General features: G+C 54.0%; 2 protein-coding genes across 3 annotated transcripts; both read left to right on the forward strand.

Moving 5' to 3' along the window:
• Window positions 1-1,045: 1,045 nt before the first annotated feature.
• On the forward strand, window positions 1,046-2,092 carry BHLHA9 (basic helix-loop-helix family member a9). Its single transcript, XM_069790741.1, has one exon. It carries the CDS (start codon window positions 1,046-1,048, stop codon window positions 1,802-1,804), a length of 759 nt encoding a protein of 252 aa, XP_069646842.1. The 3' UTR covers window positions 1,805-2,092.
• A 2,401-nt stretch (window positions 2,093-4,493) lies between these two features.
• Window positions 4,494-17,769, forward strand: LOC138686733 (trafficking regulator of GLUT4 1). 2 transcript variants are annotated; one of them, XM_069791134.1, is made up of 3 exons: window positions 4,494-4,982; window positions 11,361-11,493; window positions 12,177-17,769. In XM_069791134.1, the coding sequence occupies exons 1-3, from the start codon at window positions 4,581-4,583 to the stop codon at window positions 12,203-12,205; spliced, it is 564 nt and encodes a 187-aa protein (XP_069647235.1). In that variant the 5' UTR covers window positions 4,494-4,580; the 3' UTR covers window positions 12,206-17,769. The 2 variants fall into 2 exon arrangements, with proteins under 2 accessions (XP_069647235.1, XP_069647236.1); XM_069791135.1 differs by having other exon boundaries at window positions 4,497-4,982; window positions 12,095-17,769.
• Window positions 17,770-19,334: the final 1,565 nt, after the last annotated feature.

The raw sequence follows: 19,334 nt of genomic DNA on the forward strand, positions 1-19,334 counted from the left end.
GGGATGCAGGGAACAAGGAGCTGCTTTCAGCTTCTTCTTCCCCAGAGTAAGTGCCGGGCAGGCCCGGCAGCGCCAGCCCAGACAGCTCTTTCCTCCCCCCCAGGCTCCCCACTGCTGGGAAGGGACAGGAAGGCTCTGGAGGCAGGTAACACTTTAGCTCTTTTATCACCTGCCCCAATCCCCCCTGCCACATTCCTGCTTCCTTCTCCGCAGGGCAGAGGCGTGCCAAGCCCCACACATTCCTCCGCCCGCTCCCGGGGGCTGCTCCTGCCCAGGCACCCACCTACCTCCGTGCCCACAGATGCTCCCGGCTCCCCGGGGTGCAGCTGCGTGGAGCAGCCCTAAGGCACAATCTGAAAGGCAGCTCAACGCTCCAGCCCCGTACCCGGGGCAGGAGTCATTTTGTCTTCTCCTGTGCTCAGGTGCAAGACTCACTGCTCTCCTCAGCAACCTCATCACTCCGTGCCTCAGTTTCCCCTAGCTGGGAAATAACAGAAATGCTGCGGCACCACTGAGCGTGGGGGAGCAGAGCCCAAGCCCCATGCCAAGGTGGTGATGCCGCATGGGGCTCTGCCCCATGGCACCATATAAAACCCAGGGATGACCTGGCCCAGGCTGAGCCACCAGCCTGCCCAGCAGAGGAGAGGGCAGAGCAGCACAGGGAACTCCTGCAGCGACCAAACTCTTAGCAGAGACTAAAGCAACCGCTGCAATGAGTGCTTGGTAGAGGTCCTTCCCCCCCTCGGGGCCTCTGAGGACCCCATCGCAAGCTCTGGGCATCCCAACACCAGCACCCCACGCTCCTCCAGCTTGGCACCGTGCTCAGGAGCATCCCCGCGGGCAGAGGCCAGGCAGGGCTCACCCTCTGCCTCTCCGCAAGGCAAGCACACCTGCAGGCAGGTAAGGAGGGTCGAGAGGGAGCCACGTGACGAGCCCCGCCGTGGGGTTTTTAGAGGCGGCTGTGTGTCCCTGGAGGAGTGTCTTCCACACCTCGCAGGAGGCAGGACCACAGCAGCACCTCTCCCGCTCCCCCCTCACCGCGGCCATGTCCAGAGCGGCCATGGGGAAAGGCACGGCGCCAGAACCCGACAGCTCGGAAGAGGAGCTGGAAGCGGGGGCCGCACCCCAGGCATGCTACGGGCAAGGTCTGTGGGTCGCCCAGGGAAGGGAAGGAGCCGCCTGCCTGGGGGACGCCGAAGGGATGAAGGTGAGGAAGAGGAGCAGGCCGGTGCGCTCTAAGGCCAGGAGAATGGCTGCCAACGTCAGAGAGCGCAAGAGGATCCTGGACTACAACCAAGCCTTCAACGCCCTGCGGCTGGCCCTCAAACATGACCTCGGAGGCAAAAGGCTTTCTAAAATCGCTACCCTCCGGCGAGCCATCAACAGGATCACGGCTCTGTCCCTGTCCCTGCACAGCACCGGGCGCTGCTGGCCCTGCGCCCACTCCGAGTGCCGCAGCCGAGCCGGGGTCCCTGCGCCGCAGCCGGGGGTGAAGGCCAGCCACCCCCAGTTCCCCTGGGATCCCAGTTCCGCAGGCGCCGCCGGCTCGCAGCGCTGCCCTCCGTCCCCTCTCTACGCCAGGTTTTCCCCCGAAAGGCAGCTCCATCGCTACGAGAGCCCGAAGGAGGATCGCTCCGTGCCCAACCATGCCTATTGCTCCAGCGGGATCTACCACCCCGGGCTCCGAGGCGCCTGCCAGCAGAGATACGCGGGCACCCTGCAAGACCCCCTGAGCGGGATGGTCCCCTGGCAGCTGGGCTATTGCCAGAGCTGGGGCCACCAGCAGTGCCTCCCCATCCACTGACCCGCAGGGCTGGGGTGGCGAGACAGCGCCGGGAAGGTAACGCATCCGTGGGACAAACGGGGTGGGTGGGGGGAGCGGGAAGGGACCGTTGCGGGCGAGAGAAGCGCCGCGGGATGCAGAGTTCAGCTGCGACGCCGGCGAGAGCCGTGAGCCCCCCGAAACGTCGTATGGGACCCCAGCGCTGCCTGGCTGCGGGTCTCCGCTTTGCGGGAAAACTGGGGAAGGCGGAAAAGTCCTCTGGAAGTGCCAGCTCCGTGTTTCTCGTCGCGAGGTCTCACTGTTGCCGACTGTCACTGTTATTTATTCTCTCTTGCTTGCTCTGTGAGAAAACACGACTGACGAAGCCAACACCAGGGCACTGGCTGTTAATATGTGTGGGGTGGACAGATGGGCCGTGGGGATGACGCTAAAGCCCCTGGCTGGCTGGTCGCTCTGGCTCCCGCCGGTGAAGGAAGGGAGCAGAAGCAGGGAAAGGTTAGTGCCCGGGGACTTTGGATGCTAAGCTCATTGGTGCAGACGTTTGTGCCCAGCAGATTTGCGAGGCCAGGCTGGGAGGGGAGACAGATGTCGGCTTTCATAAAACCCACTCGTCCGTTTGCAGTTTCCTCCTGATCGTGGCAAAGTGGCTCTGGTGGGACAGGCCGACAGCGCGTGCCTGGCCGGTCCCAGCGGCGGGGAGGAAAGGGGAAATTTTACTAAAAAGGCCCCTTTGGCCCCTTCCCTCTGGCTTAGAGAGCTCAGACCGGCTGGGAGGACTCCCTTCTGCCCGAGGCTCAGCAAACTGGAATTGCTGCAGGAATTAGGCAGGGTTTTACAGCCACGCACACACCACGACCGGCAGATTTTTGGATAGGGCAAATTCCCGCAGTGCTGAGCCCCCGCAGAGCTCCTCCAGCCCCAGTGCTCCCAGCCGAGCCCCAGCGCTGGCTGCCCACACACCAAGGGCAGTCCGAGCTCTTTCCCTGCCCGGGGTTTGGGGGGGCACATGCTGGAACAACCATCTCAACCCTCCGTTCTGGTGTGCCAGTCTCCCTCCCCAGGGTCTTCTCCTCCTCCCTTAATCCCCGGGTGGGACAAGGGAGCTGGGCAATGAGCAGAGGAAAGCTAGCAGCAGCCAGGAGAGAGAGCTCTTTGCTCAGCAAAGGAGCCTCTTTAAAGTGCTGACAGTGTGAGGCATCTCGGCTTTAATCTCCAACAGATGTTCCCCTTACCAGGAGAAGGCCTGCAGCGACGTCCACTGAAGGAATCCTGCTTCTCCCAAGAGCATCCCTGCTCTGGGGGGGCTTTCCCTGCTCTGGCTCTCCCCGGAGCAGCGCATACCCCTGCTCTGCCCCGTCAGCATCCATCACACCAGGAGTGAGAACGCAGCAATACCAGCATTCGAAGAAGGTTTAAGTGAAACCCAGCCCTAAGCCAGACATGAACCAAATTTCAAATTTGCCCCCCACCCAAATTTGCATCTGCAGGTTTTACTCGCCCCATCTTTGGTGGTCAGGCAAAGTGAGACAGATGGAAGCAGATGGCCAGAGAAGCAGGAGGGGGGGCATAGCCCTGCGAGACCCCCCCAAAGGAGGGTCACTCCACTGCTCTCAGGTTCACATTTATGAAATGCGGGTCCTAATTCTGTCCGGAGGCTGCAGGACGGGATAAGTCCCCGGGTGGCGGGGGGGAAGCGTGGGGGGGCAGCAGCCTGGCAGGCTCTGGGCCGGGCTGGGCAGCAGGTCCCAGGTGGCAGCAGGGTCTTTGGGCACCTCTCGGAGAGGGAGAAGGGGCTGGGTGTGCCCCATAAATGGCACTCAGTGCCAGGGAAATCCTTGACAAATTTGGAACTGAAGCATAACACAGAAAGGGTGGAAAACTTCCATCTTATCCAGGCTCTGTGGGGTTTTTTTAGCCCTCCCTCCTGCCCCTCACAGCACCCCCCACTCCCAAGGGTGCTGTTATTTGCTTTACAGGACATAACCCACCCCTGCACCAGCACCCTTTCTCCTTTGCTGGTCCTACATGGGGCCACCATACCTGCCACTAATCCGGCGTCCCCGTCCCCAACTGCCATGTCTCCAGGGTCACCCACGCAGACCGAGAGCAGGGTGAGTCAGCCCAGCGTGCCCAGTGCCTCCTCTCACCCTGTTACTGGAGGCAGGATGCTTTCCCAGAGCGCCTGGAACCCGGGGTACCACCGAGCACCCCCCCACTGCCCAGACACCCTCACACCTTGGGGCAGCAGGCAGCCCCTGCACAGGGCAGCTCAACCACCTCCTCCCCGCAGCGATGAGGGGTTTGTGGGTCCGGTCTGTGTCGCATGTGTCCCCCCCACTGGGGAAAGGCTTTCAGCCAGGAGGGACCCAAGGGACAGCAGGACATGTGGGTACCGGTACCCAACACAAAGCTGCTCCCGGGACCGGAGGCGGCCACCGAGCGGAGCCCGTGGGAAGAACCGGGGGGGGGACACCGGAGGGGCGAGACAAAGCCTCGGGCTTGGGCGACGAGGGGGACACCCCGGTTTTCCCAACCTCTCCCACCCCATCAGCATCCCCCCGGTGGCGGGGGGGGGACACGACACGCAAGACAGCGGTACCGCCTTGCGGCGGGTCGGGGGAGGGAGAAACGGGGGACACCCCGGGGGCGGTCCGAGGCCCCGATCCTACCCCGGGGAAGGGGAGGGGGGGGCCGAACCGGGCTGGCCCCTCCTCCGGTACGGCCTCCCGCGGGGCGGCGGGGCCCCGAGCTCAGAGCGGCGGCGGCGGGGCTCGTCGGGAGCCCGCTCCGCCGGGCCATGGCGAACAGCGGCTCCGCACCGGGGGGGTCGGGCTCGGCTTCGGCTTCGGGGTCGGGTACGGTGCTGCCCACCCGCTTCCAAGAGACCGAAAAGCTGCTGGCGGCCACCGAAGGCCGGGAGGAGAAGGGCCTCCGAGGCTCCAAATCCTTTACGGCCGCTTTAGCCGGCGAGGCGGAGCGCAACGGGCACGGGCTCGCCTACAAGTCGGTGTCGGTCGGGCACCTGGAAGCGGCCCCGCTCTCGCCGTCCCGGCTCAGCCTGGGGAGAGCCTCCTCCACCGCCACCAGCACGGCGGCACCGGAGCAGGGCCGCCCGCGGGACTACCTGGTGCTCGCCATCTTCTCCTGCTTCTGCCCCGTCTGGCCCATCAACGTCGTAGCCCTCGTCTTTTCCATCATGGTGAGTACGGGGACCCGCCGGGAGCCTGGAATTCCTCCCCCTCCTGCCCCCGGCAACCGGCTCCCACCGAGCCCGCCGCCCCCCTCGACGGGCGGGCAGCGGCCGCCCCGGCGCTGTCCGCGGTGCTGCACCGGCGGCCACCGGGGAGCGGCGGGAGGAAGCCCGTACAGCTCCCGCAACGCGACCGGGAGAGCCCCCGCGGGAATCGGGTTGGGTTGTGCCCCGTTCTCTGCCGGCTTCTTCCATCGGGCTCCGGGGAAGGGAGGTGGGTGGAAGCGGGATGGGACCGGGACGGCTCCCCGGGGAGGCGGTGGGGTGGAGATGGATTTTGGGGGAGGGAGGGGTGGGATGCGGGATGATCCAGGGCAGGGCTTCGGGAAGCCCGGGGGGCTCCGGTAAAGCCGGTCCCTGGAGGCAGGCAGCGGTCCGGAGCGACTCGCCGGGCTTCCCCGGGAAGGAGCTGGGAGGCAAAGCAAGGACAAGGGATCTCCCTCCGCATCTCCTAGCAGCCCAGCCCAGTCCTGCAGCACTGGGGAGACCCTGCCTGGGGGCTGGTTCCTGTCCTCGGACGCTTCAAAGGGACAGGCTGCACCTGCAGCTCTTTTCGTTGCCCTGAAGAAGCAATTTTTCTCCATTAAACATCCCTCACACCTCAGCAAATACACCAACATCAGAGCAGGGGAGAATAAAGCCAGCCGGCCTTCCACCCGTCTCGAGTACGGGTGGCTCGGCCGGCACGGCCCCGCAAATACGGCCACCCCCTTACCCGTCAGGACGCCCCACGGCTGTACAGCCCCCAGGCACCTTTTATACCCTTGATTTGCAACGGAGGCAAATCTTTTCTTTGGAAGTCAGCTCGGGGAAAGCAATTAGCTGCTTACCACACAGAAATACACTGAGGGGCACCTGCAGCCGGCACTTCCCCTAAAACCACTAAGAACTCAAAGAAAGACACCAGCAGTTGCCACAGAAAGCCCTCTAGAGAGACCAGTTTCCATTTTGAGGCGGAATCATCACTTCTGCCAGTGCCAGCTGTCATCTGCGTGGTACAGCTGTGTGGCAGAGCCTGTTCAGGCAGCATACGGGGAAGCCAGCCAGCCTTGTTTGGCTTTGCACTGCAACGAGAGGGGAAGCAGCTGGGTATTGCATATCCATGGTAATAAACAAGGTCTCTCACGGGGATTTTCCAACCACATCAGCCTTCATGCAAAATAGATTCTCACACTCTCCCTTGCAGGCGTTAGAGCCTCTGGCGCGGTGGGGATGTACCTTGGGCCACATAAGCCCCGTGGAGTAGAAGAGTAAACAGTGAAAAAAGAGCAGGAGTCAGTTCATACTGCTAGACAGCGAGGTACCAGTGCGTATTTACTGTGTTAAACCCGAAGGGAGGCAGGACCAACAGGGCAATAAGACTATTTGGCTGCCCTCTGCTTCCAAGGCCCTGGACAACACTCACCAGAGCCCACCCAGAGCTGGGGAAGGAGATGCCCGACCCCAGCCCTCTGCGGCCACCGAAGCAGAAGGCGCACTCGGATGAGCTTGTTCTCCAGGACAAGGTTTCTAGCTCACACGGCACACTAATAGCCAGCGCGCATCCTCTGGCCCCTTTGCAGTCGCCCCTGTACTCCCTGTCCCATGGGACACTTAATTTGCTACCGCCCTTTCTAGTCCTGGCCATGCCTATACCATCACCACCATCACCCCCCTCCCCGGCTTTGCCAGCCAGGGACCCCCGCACGGCGGAGCGGAGCAGAACGAGGAGTGATCCTTGCTCCGTGCTGGCCCTGGGGAGCCAGGAAACATCTGCCTGGGTCCTCCTGCCAGCAGGAGCAGCTCTCAGGGCATCAGCTGACGTTTCACCTGCTTACACCAGGCAGGAATTTAGTTGCCAGTGACCCCTGAGGTTCCCACAGGCTTAGGTCTCCCCACAGAATAAAACCCAGGAGTGCCTGATCACACACAAATCTGAGCAGGAACCAGGTTTTCGCGATTCCCGGTGCCTGGGGGGGGGCAGGGGGGACCTTTCCACAATGTGCTGATGTTCCTTTAGCTCTGCAATTGTATTTTTCTTTCCTAAGTCAATGCTTTTTGCACATGAAAGCTTTTTTCTGGGTAATAAGCATCAACCAGAGAGGAAAGCAAATGAATGCTTTTGGGTTTAGTGTCTCATAAATCATTTTTCAAAAGCTGCTCTCAGATTCCAGCAGGGCCTGTGGCCAGAGGTGAAGAAAAAAATCTGCTCTAGCCCCCAGCCTGTTCCTGATAACGCTGGTCTTGTGGAAACGAGTTACCTGGAGGCTCCTCCACTGACCCTTGGATGCATTTTCTTGATCAAGCGAGGACCTGGCTGCACTAAGGGCTTTTTGGGTCTCTCCCCAAGCCGGGGAGTGGGGCTGATGGACACAAAGGCAGCACAGCCCCACGGGACCCATCTCAGAGAAGTGCAGGGCAGGGCCGGGTACCACAGGCACGCACTGTATTGCTGTTATCAAACCCTTTCCCCTTCCTACCAAAGTGCAGCCACATTGGGGGAAGAAGCAGAGCGGTCAGTTACCCATATACAAAACTCCAGACAAATTAAATGAAGTGAAAAAGAAAGGTAAATCCAGCCAGAAGCAGCATATAGTAATGACAAGGGCAATTCTGCACAGCACTTGGTGTCCAAAATAGGTACTATCATTCCTGAAAGATGTGGGAGAAGTCAAACTATCCTTACTCATTTCAAATGGCAGTCATCTATCCGAGTCTGATGTTGACTTATACCTCTCTCTGAATGTTTTCTTCAACAAAATGCAAGTGTCGAGGATTAATGATTTATTCTGAGTAACTGGTGGAAGGCAGCAGAGTGCATCCAAAGCCAGTTCATAAATTGGGAAAGATTGCGGGGAAGAGGAGGTGACAATTTGTCTTCCCCGTCCCTGGGACTAGCGCAGAAAAGTAATTGCCTTCATTTGCAACAAGACAACTTAGGTGATCTATTAGGGGACAAAAAAACCCCTTTTGAACAGCAACTTGAACAGATAACAGTTTGAAAACAGGTACGATTAATAACTCTTTTGAATCACGCAGACTTACCTGGCCCCGTGGGTGCTGCGGTACAGCCTGCCCTTCCAGCCCCACTTCTAGGGTCCTTCAGATTTTCTAATACTCCGCTGTAATACGGAGTCCCTTGGCGCACAGTGACTCAATCCCCCGTAGCCCTCAAGCCTTTCTGAGATACTCTGCCTCGGCGAGTCTCGATTAATAAACAAGATGTTAATGTTTTTATGTGGAAAGCAAAACACAGGATTAGTGATACTAGAGAGCTATAATCAAACCGTTCCACACCAATGAATAATATATGTACAGTAACAAATGCTTGCTAAACACCCCATGCCAATGCTGATGTATTTTTCATAATTGTTCAGGATAAATGAGCAGTAAACACTTCCAGAAGCTGCAGTGATAAATATATCAAATTTGTTAGCCTATATATTTTCTGTAGAAGACAGCTAAAATGGTGTATTTCACTGCAATCTAACCCCCACCCTGCAAAAATACTACACTTGTTACAAAAATCGGAGCCTAAAAAAAAAAAATCCCAAATGTTGGAAGCCGTGAGTGAGCAGGGCAGGGATCCTGTCAGTCCCTGGGCTGCTGCGTCCTCCCCATCTCTCGCCACCAGCCCATGAGGCTTCATTTTGTCACCTCCTGTTCTGTAATGAAAATAGGCTCTTGGCTGCATCCCATCACTTTTAGATACGGTCTGTCAAATGTGCTGTTGAGACCAGAAGAAACAAGGTCTTGAGCTCTCCTGGCGTCAGCGGTGGGGATGGCGTTATACAGGGTGGCACGTGAGCGGAGCAGGACGTTTGCAGGGATGCAGTGGAAGCAACCGTCTGTTTGAGGCTCCGCTATGTTATTTACGTGGCGATACAAATGAAAATGAGTACGTGGAAACATTTAAAGCTGCATTTTACCTACCCGAGCACTACGGAGTAGCACCCAGCGCGCAGCTCAGGCTGGGGCTGGGGGCCTTTTGGTCATGGTGCTGCCAAGAGGGTAGTGGTATTAAAGAAGGCTGAACGGGAAAGGGGGTAGTAACATCAAGTATTTGTTTGTTTGGATTCTCAGTGATGTTTCACAGTTAGTGCTGGTGCTGGGCTAGGCCTCCTGACTCTTACTTTTCTTTTTTTTTTTTTTAAACAGTTGACAGGGACCCTTTCCAGCACAGTTATTTCAGAGATACACATTTTTTGAAAGGAAAGCAGGATTGTTTTAACACAGGTCCACCTTTAACTCTTTTTAACTAAATTTTTTTTTCTTTTAACTTGGAGTTTCCCCAGTTTTAGCAGCCACGCTCCAAAGGAAGGAGCCGGCACATGGTACGGGGCTGTGGGGAGCTGCCAGCCCCACAACCTGCCCCACATCTCCCTCTTCTCCTGAGACCTGGCTTGGCTGAGGCAGCATGGCTGGAGATGGATGGGGCAGGGGAAGAAGCCTTTAACCCCTGTAAAAAATGTTAAATACTTAAAAGCCTCTCTAAAGAAAGAATAACTGCTTCAAGGCAGTTAAACTATCTACAAAACCCCGTCCCCAGTGAAGTCGAGGGGAATTTTGCCTGACTCCTCCACGGGATCAAGGTGACAGAGCCGGGTGCCGGACTCCCTGCCTTGCTTCCCTTCCCCCCCACTCCAAGCCTTCCCAACCAGGTAAAAACATTACTGCTGGACTTTAAAATTCCTTATCCAATTTCCCTCCCTCCAAAACCCCTTCCCAATGGGTTTCACGGGAGGCAGAAGGGCGCCGCGTGAATTTGGGAAAGCTTTTTGGTCCGGAGAGCCGTGCTACTCGCAGACCGTCTGCCTCTTCCCGAGCAGGGAGCTCCTGTTTTGCTGATGGAGGGGCTCCAGCCTCTCCACCACACATGCAGCGAATGCTGACGCACGGTGAGTAATTTCACCATAATAACCTCGCCGTGGTAGTGAGCGGCTGCCCATCTGTTAAGTGCTAGGTCCTCCTTCAGCCAAGTGCAGGAAGCCCAGCACACTCGCTCCGGCAGGCTGGGGAGCACTTTGGGCTCTTCTCTCAGCAGCAATGCTTCTCCCTCACCAGGAATTCTTACGTGCAGTATTTTTCACTTGGGAACCCAACGATTGCCGATTACAAGAGCAAGAAGCAAGACTGGTCCTTATTTAATTGCTTACTCTGAAGGTTTACGATGCATCTGCGTATTATACTTTTTCTGATGAGCTGTGCTTGGTCTTCAGGTTGCTGTGTGTGCTTGGCATAGGTGCAGGCTTCTCTCGCCCAGCGGGTCAGCAGCGCTGCCGAGCATAAGAGAGCTGGCACTGAAGCGCAGAGGAGTCAGGCCAGAGCATCGCCCTCGCTGCCCCGTCAGGCACCGGGCAAGGTCTTGGTGAGCCCATGCTCATCCCATCTTATGTCTTTTGGGTGTGAGCCCAAATCCTGCTCAACCCACCCAGCCCCTTGCAGCTGTGGCCCCAGCAGCACTGCAGGGCAGACCCTGGGGAAGCTTCACTAACCCCCCCCCGGAGGTGCCCCCAGGGCCTGGGACTCTGCCAAGCCCATGGGCAGCCAGCCCTGACTGAGCAGTGAAAAGCAAAGTTTCCGAGAGAACCGCCAAGTTGTGTTCTCCATCCACCCTAGGTTGCCACTTGTTCGCAGGGACAAGGACCGCTGCAATTTCAGACATTGGAATAGGCTTCCCAGGGAAGTGGTTGAGTCACCATCCCTGGAGGTATTCAAAAAGTGTGTAGATGGGGTACTCCATAACATGGTTTAGTGGGCATGGATGATGGTTGGACTCGATGATCTTGAAGGTCTTTTCCAACCTAAATGATTCTATGAATTTATCCCACCGAGAGCCTCCCATTAAGACGCCAGTGCCCACCAACATCAATGCCAGGCAAGTCCTGTTCTAGCTCCAACTCTTGGGGATCTCTCTTCATCCCTTAATGAGTCCACATCCTCAGCCCTGGCACAGCCAGGGAGCCCTTTCTTCTAGTTACAGAGCAGAGGAAAGCTTTCGCTGAGCTGCCTAAAGAACTCAATAGAGGAAATCACAGTGAAACTGTCCCATACTGGGGCTATTTTTTAGTCATTCCAATAACACAGAGACTTGAGCCAGTTCAGCTCCTACCCAAGGCAAGCAGAACAGCATCCCAGGTGGGCTAGAAGCACGTCAGTTTAGCAGGACCACAGGCTGTCAAAGCCATGGGCTCGCAGAGGTGATACACATGGAATCCTGCGAGAGCCCAGGATGGCAGATCCAGCTCCCCAGCTGATGCAGCAGCTCTCGTTTTGGGGTCTACAGCCAGAGAGTCACCCCAGAGCTGCAGCCGTTCTCAAGAGCCTCTTTCTGTGTTTCCCCCCCAGTCAAGGAACAGCGGGCAGCAAGGGGACATGGATGGAGCCCGGCGACTCGGCCGCATGGCCAGGCTGCTCAGCATCGTCTCCATTATCCTGGGGACCATCATCATCGTGCTCTACATTTCACTCAGCGTCAGAGGTAACATCTCCTTCTCTTTTCCCCAGCCCAGGTACAGCAGGAACCTCACAGGGCTCCTGTCTCCAGCCCAGTTTATAGGACTGACCTGCCCACCACCCACCACCACCCCAGAGCAGGCGGTGCTCCATTCCCACCCCACCTGCAGCGGTAGGGCACTAAGCACCTGCACGGTCCAGGCAGGTTTGACCATCGCCAGCTGCACGCACACATGCAAAACACTTTGGAGAACATGCTCCTTGCAGTAGCAACGCACACTGTTCAAAGGACCAGAATGGAAAGTCCTCCCTGTGCTCTCCCATAGTGCACCCAATTAATTTGGGTGCAACGTAAGGTCTAACCCTGGCAAAGGCTGTGGTGGGTTTGGAAGAGTGTAGCGGGGTAAAACCAAAGGGGTCCAAGGACACAGATCAACCCGCCCAGAAGTGCAGTCCCAAAATGTCTGGGGAACCTCCCAAACACAAACTCACCTGCTAAAACCAGCATGACCAGCACGCAGCTCAGGCAAATGGGAACCTCAGAAACACACAAAGCCCAAACCAAGAGCATAAGGGAAACATCTGTAACTACTGGAAGCTGCCCTAAGACTCTCTTTATTTTACAGTTTCCTAGAAGACAGACATTTTAGCATGCAAACACCTCGAAGAGGAGGAAGACAACTTTCCTTTTGGGGTTTTTACTTTCAGCCTTGCAACAAAAAATTGTCACAGTGTAGGTGGGCAGCCCTGGACAGCCTGCTCTGGAGCGCCGTCTGAAGGAACGCATGCTTCTACTTCACCGCCTCTTGGAAATGAGTTTGTACAAGTGATGGGATAAAAAACATCGCAAGAAGGAATGGGAAAGGACATCGGACGCCGAGTGGAGAGGAGAAGGGGGAAATCTACTACCTCATTCCCCTCCAGCAAAACTCACGGAGTGGGGAGACAACTAAAGTACAAGAGGAGGAGAGAGTTTCAAGAGTGAAGCTTATTTTAAAAGAAAAATTTAAGGCGAGAACAGGACATTTTGAAGAGTCCTAAGAATTTTGGCACAAGTCACTGAATTTTTGGGGGGTTGTTGGTTTTTAAATCATCAAATTCTCTGTCTCTACAAAAAAACCAAAGCTCAAACTGCCATCAGGAGCTGAGAGCTATTCCACGGAGGAGAAGGGAGAGCAGAGCTGCAGCAGGACCATGGCTCTGCTCCAAACAAAACGCAGCCGCAAAAGCTGGAGGATGTGGTGGGTGCTTTTGTATTTTTGATGACAAAAAAAAAAAAAAAAAAAAAAAGAGACAATGACCATTTGCATGCCTTTGGGAATGTTCTCCATGTCTGTTCCTACAAGCTCTTTTATCACTTAGGGCAGATTTCAGAGCTGGCAGAGCAGGATGTTGCTGCATGAGGACGCCGGGCTCCTCCTCACCCCAATCCCATGGTGGGGTTTTTACGGAAGGAAAAATAATGCTTTCTATGCGAACCCACACATTTCTCTCTCTGTGCACCCAAAATGAGATTAATACTAGTGGAGGTGAGAAAAGAGCCTGGTTAATCTGTAGCAGCAGTACCAAGGCACAGAAAGCCCGTTCTACCCACTTGCACATTTATGTCACGTCATGTCCATCACACAAAAGCTTCAGCATGATCCAGCCCCCGCCACTGTCAGTGCTCATCTCCCCGACCCTTTTGAGCTTCAGCTTAGGGTCTTCCAGGAGATTTTCAGAGGCACAGAGGAGTTTAAGATCCCTGCTCCTGTCCCTGCACCCTTCACACGCTCTTCTGCATCTCTGAAAATCTCCCGCATCCCCAGAGCTGACGGGCGTCAGTTCCGCAAGTTCCACGCGTATTATTTTTTAATGTTTTATATTTAACATAACAAGAAAATAGACTTTGCTCCTCCCGATCTGCCTATAGGTACCCCACGCCCCACCACGTCTTCCATACCGTGCGGCTCCTCGGCTGTTTCCCGCGGGATCCGATCCCACCACGTTCCCTCCAGCCCCAGCCCCTCTTCCTCCCCTTCTCCCTGTCCTTGCCGCGGGTTGTTACTGGGGTTGGTCTTCTCTCCAGCCACCCAGACTATGCAAAGTTTCATCGCCTGTTATTTTATTCAGGCTTTGTAGATGGCTTCTGGCCATATCCATTGGCTCCGTATTAGCTGAGCCTCTCTCTTTTATCAAAACTTTGCGGGCACAAGTACATGGCCAAGAGCTGCACTCCCCAGCCCTTCTGTTGTCTCCAGCCGACAGCCTGGGACCTAGAAATACAGACTGCACTGAGAAATAAGGTGTTTCAGGGCAATTCTGCTCCCTACCACCAATCTCCTGAAAAAAAACCAACCCAAACTTAGACCAAATCTAATGCTTCTGAGGGCTTGTCTACATGGAGAATCTACTGCACACCATAAGAAACTTCACAACATGGTAACTGCTTGGAACTAACTTCTTCTCTGGAGTATGTGAGTGGGCACGTGTGCGCACGTGGGGTTAGCACAGGGGAGCGGTCCACTGTAAATCCACGCTGTAGTTAGTCTGCGGTAACTAATGTGCAAAGCCGTGAGCATCGCTGTGAAAATTCTCTTGTCACCTGTTCGATTGCTCCTCTTGAAAGTGTTTTCTTTTGCTAGGTGTTATTTGAATCCAGGGGCTAAGAAAGCCAAATCCCCTAGACACACTGTCACCACTTTTCTCTGCATTAACAGGGATTCCAGAGACTCACAGCAACAGCACATCACCACAGCACTTTCTTGGGCTCCATTCCCATCCGCCCCTTTGCCAGCACTTTATTACAACCTATTGGCTTCTAAAATGGACAAAAGTTGCAACGTTTCTTTTGCACTTCATTTTTTGTGAGCTTCAGCAAACAGGGGCCCCTGAGCACTGCCGGGTGCGAGCTCCCACCCACAGCCGCTGCCAGGGTGCCCCTTGGCACCAGATCTCTTCTTCCCAAGCTCTTCAGAACTCCCCCGGAGATTCAAACGCTCATCTTATGATTGATGAAATCCCATCAAATCCCCCAAACGTTTCCTTCTTTAACGCTTAGAACCCGAAAGCTGCTTGCTGGGAAACACACATTACTTTTTTCTGAGCTACATAAGGGCAGCGCTGCCTGTCCGTGCATCTTCTGCCCTTTGTTCTTTGAGCTGCTGAAATTCAGCTTATGGTAAGAGCTGAGCAAGCTCCTCCTTGGGCAGGAAGAGGTGACATTCAGGGAAACCTGCTGCGATGAGTTATAGCACTTGAGAGCGCCAAGTATTTATTAAGTAAGAATTCAAATGCTCTTTTATCATTATATAAAGCCTTTCATCTAAAGTGCTTTACCACATTTAAAGGATTAAACCTTGCCACCCCCCACGAGGTGGGTTAGCATTACGCTGCTCTAATTGCACGGATGGCAAAGTTGCTCAGTCATATGCACTGTACAACTCCAAAAAGAAACCCATTTTTCTTTCTTCTCCTTAGTAGAACCTTGTATGAATACAGATTTCCTTTGAATCTGATTTTCCCAAAGAGATCTAGGCAAACACACGCTACACTTCAAAATGGACTGGGATACCTGCAGTCGTAGGAACGAGGGGGCTTTGCGAGGCAGCTGCAATGGTCCTTGCCAGGAGAAGTCCCAGGCTGGTGAAGCGGAGCAGGAGAGGTACCAGAATTCATCTGAATGCAGGAGAAGGCAGAAGCTTTCCCAAAAAACCCCATGGTGATGATTTGTTGTGTGCACCCAAATGTGGTTTGTGCCTCCTGTCTTAGCCTGTATCATCAGGCTGCTGAGGCAACTCCTTCTCATCTCACTATTAAGTATAATAAAAAAAGAAAAACTAAGATACTTAAATTCCTTTCATTTTAAAATCTTCTTTCTGATTAGATACAATTGTACTGCACTCTTGAATACAGCTTTTTTTTCCTTATCCCACATTTAAATCCAGGGGAAAGCCTCTACAGTTACTCCTAGAAAACTATTTTCTCTCCTTGTAACCTGGCTCTCCAGTGCTAGAGAAATAAACTCCCCAGGGTTATCTGGGAAGTCTCGTCTCCCTGCTCTCCCCCAGCTTCCCTGTACATTTTGCAGCCTGATATTTTGCAAAGGTTTTACCACTAGTTCCTTGCTCTCCATGGCACGCAGAGCTTTATCCCAGCTCAGCTGCCTATTTGGCTCTTTTGGGTGCATTAGCGTATATTCACGAAGGCAGAAGTTGCTGGGTCCCCAACCCTTGACACCCACCTCACCTGCGATCGTGTTATGAGGAGGTAAATCATGGCAGAACTTCATCCCGAGGCCACCAGCAGGCACGGTTACTCCTTTGGTCCGCATCTAAGGAACAACAGCGTCCCTCATAATTTTTCGCTGATTTAGTGTTCACCTAAGCGCAAGCATCTTTTTTTCCACATCCAGGCACGACCGCTCCTCTCCTTACCTTCGTTTTTAGCACACAGGAGGACAATCACAAAAACTATGTCATGAAAAGACTTTCCCTCTCCATCCTCCCAAACAAGCCCTATTACTTATGTCACATCTCTTTGCCACCTGCTGCAGCCTCCTCTAAGCACATACGTCAGAATCGAGTTTTCTATGTTTGCAATTATAACAGTCACAAAATCCTCAGGGTATGGCCAATTTCTATCCCCTAGTGAAGCAGGCAACAGGGGAGAGGCGAGAGATCCAGGCGATGCGGTGGCAATCCAGGCTTACCTGACAGCGAAGTTGAGCTGGTAGGAGGATAGCTCGCTGAAGAGATGGAGAAGGTGGGAAATGTCTCTAAATGTAAGTTGAAGTAGGAGTTACGATCGACAAGTGTGAGGTCCTGGTGGGATATAAATACACGGTTTGCACCGCTCGGGAGGAGTCTCTGAGCAGAGCGGGTGGCTGATGGCACCTCTCTGCCGTTGGTGTCCCCGGGCTCCTCTCCCCAGGGTTTGGCGGAGAGCTGGGCTCTGCGGGGCGGCACAGAAGAGCCCTTGCTGGGTACAGCGATGCTAGATCGAAGGCCTTGGGCTGAACAAGCAATTTGCTGCTGCCGAACAGACAAGCTAGCTTGGGTTCGTACCAGCTTCTCGTAGGATGCCATGACTGGTGGTTGGAAAAGGTCTGGCACAGGTCAACTGGGCACAGCAACACGCTGGCTGGTGCCCGCCTGGGAGCCTGCAGAGGACACCAAAGGGATTTGAGCACAAAGGGAGGAAAGAAAAGATTTGATTTCCATGTTTGCTCTCTTAACGATGTGTTTGCTTTTTCTGGGCAGTATTTCACTCCCTTCCAATTTACCCTCTCTCCCCATCTTTGTGAGTTTAACGTGCTTTCCCCACAGCATTTCTGCCCCTAGAGCAATGCACGAGTCTCACAGGCTCTGCCCTCCCATCCTCTGCCTTTCCTTTAATGCGGGACAGGTCTTGGCAATGAGATGTCATCGCTGGGCTTCGCTGAAAAGGGTTATCAAGGGGTAGGGAACCCGCTCCTCCAAGGCTCTGACCCAGGCTGGCTGCGGACTCAAGCACGTACTGCTGCAGTAGCTGACCTTCCAAATACAGATTTCTCCATGTAGACAAGGGGAGCAGATCCTGCCTTTTATATAAAATTAAAACTCTGTTTGCATTCGGTCTGAGTCCAGGGAGAGGCTGTAGAAACGCACCCACTGGGCTGGCCCCATGACTTTATTTATTCTGTTTTTCCCAATACCCCCAACCTTGCCCTATCACTTTATTGTCACAGAACCACAGCCAAGGTTGCACAGTCAAGCTGAAATAATTTCAGGTTTAAGGTTGATTTTCTTTCAGCGTACATCCTTTAATTTTGGCAAAGACAGTTAGGTTCGGACTGAAAACTCCCATGCTTGGGCACAAGCCAAGGGGGTGGTGGGGGAAAGCAGCCTTTTCAAAGTGGGAATATTTGTAAAGCATTTGCTAACACCAGTAGGTAGCGAAATTCAAACCTATAAATACCCATCCAGGATAAGAAACATCAGAAAGGGAACGTGTGCAGGATTCACCAAGGCAACCCTGATACCACTTCGGAGCAGGTACCCTTGTTAGATGGTGCCCAGGACGCGATCCTTTGCGTGGAAGTGCAGGGATTCTATCCTCCCCGCTGCCGCAACCACTGTCCACGCACCGGCTCCTCCTGTTTTGAAGCCAAACTGGAAGAGCCGTGTTTCACACGCAGCATGAACACATCAGGAATTGCAGCTGGGCGCTTCTCTTTGCTGATAAATGTTTCTTTTTCTGCAGGATGATATGATATATCTTATATACTTTCTTTGTATTTCTTGGCATGAGAAAAAATTAAAATGTAACATGCATGGTCAAAGCTGAACTTGTTTCTTCTGTCTAAATGAGAAAAAAAAAAAATCCAAACTACTCGTTTAACTATTGCTTCACACGCCAAGAGCAAGTAGATCAGCTGGTATTTTGGGTGCAGTGGGTTGCAAATAAATACATGCTAGCAAAAGGCAGAGGAAAACAGCACAAATCAGAGCAGAGAAGGGTCCAGAGAGATCAGCCTTGTGCTGCAGAGACAAGCGGCACCAAGCTCCTCGGGAAGCACAGCTATTGCAGGAGATCTCCCCCTGGCCATGCCACAGGGCACGCCGGCCCAGGGAAGCAGGAGAAATCCTCCTTGCTTGCAAGGCACAAGGATGGGATGGGGAGTAGCCACTGGGAACTGCTTCTCGTTGCCGGCCCTGCCTCTGCAGTTCGGTATTATGGGGCACAACCAAGTACGAGAGAACAAATTCCAAATCTGCTCGAAAACCAGAATTATTGATCAAAACCATAGATTTAAGAATGAATAGCAATATTTGGTCTCCACTCAAAATCCTAAACGCAGGCTGCTCCCAGGAAACAAGTCCTTTTTAAAGTTTGTTAAGCCAAGTCTTGAAAATTCAGCCATTACCAAAAACATTGGCTTTAGTCTTTTCCCAGGAGGAGTTTTTCCAACCAGTCACACTGGAAGGCTGTTGACTGCGTATAACACGCACCTTGGGTCACTACCGGTTTATTTCTGTGTAACGGCACACCAGTCAATCAAGGCTGTACTGAAGATTAGTTGCACGACAACTTCATTCAGCTGAATCCTAACACCCTCCTCTGGCTGCGCGTCTCTGGCGTCCTCCGGGAATGAATGGCAACGCAGCTTCCAACCCAGCTCGGAGAGAAGACTTGCCAAGTCTGAGATGAATTAGTTGTCTTACAGAGCTCTCTCCTCTGTAGCAATATGCTCGAGCTGTCCAGATTTCAGCTCAGGGTAGGACTTACTGGAGGTAAGACAGTCCCGCAGCTGCCCAAGGAGGAGGCAGGTGCCACCACCACCAGCAGCCGGGATCAAAAATTGAGGCTTTATGGCCCCAGAGCAGGTATCAGACACAACCCTTCCACTTTCATCCGTGTCTACGAGGGAAAAAAAAAAAAGATAGATGTAAATTCTCTGCAATGTTGGCAGCCCGCAGCGTGATTCAGCAACAAATGGACTTAATGGTCCTGCCTGGAGCGCATCCTGCCGATGAGATTCCCTCCAAGGCAGAGGCAGGTCACTCCCCACCGAAAATGGCCAGAGGCATTAAGGAACGCTGAGATCCCAGCACTGCCTACCTGTCATTTTCATAGGCAATATTATGATACATATGTCTTGTCTTCTCTTAAAGATGCAAGCTGTAGGGGTTTTTTTTTCTGGAGGGAAAAAAAATAAATAGGACCCCCCCCGGTACAAAAAGCCAGAGAGGATGCAGATTAAACGTTCATGAACTCATGAAAACCAGACCTGTTATCCTCATGTGTATCTCAGAAAATGATCAAAGGAACACTAATTAGTTCTTCTAGATCTGCCGCTGCCCACAGCACAAAGCCCAGCCCCTATAAGCCGGAGCTTGTCTCAAT

This window comes from Haliaeetus albicilla, chromosome 9 (genome assembly GCF_947461875.1).
Source record: "Haliaeetus albicilla chromosome 9, bHalAlb1.1, whole genome shotgun sequence".
In the NCBI taxonomy this organism is placed as follows: domain Eukaryota; kingdom Metazoa; phylum Chordata; class Aves; order Accipitriformes; family Accipitridae; genus Haliaeetus; species Haliaeetus albicilla.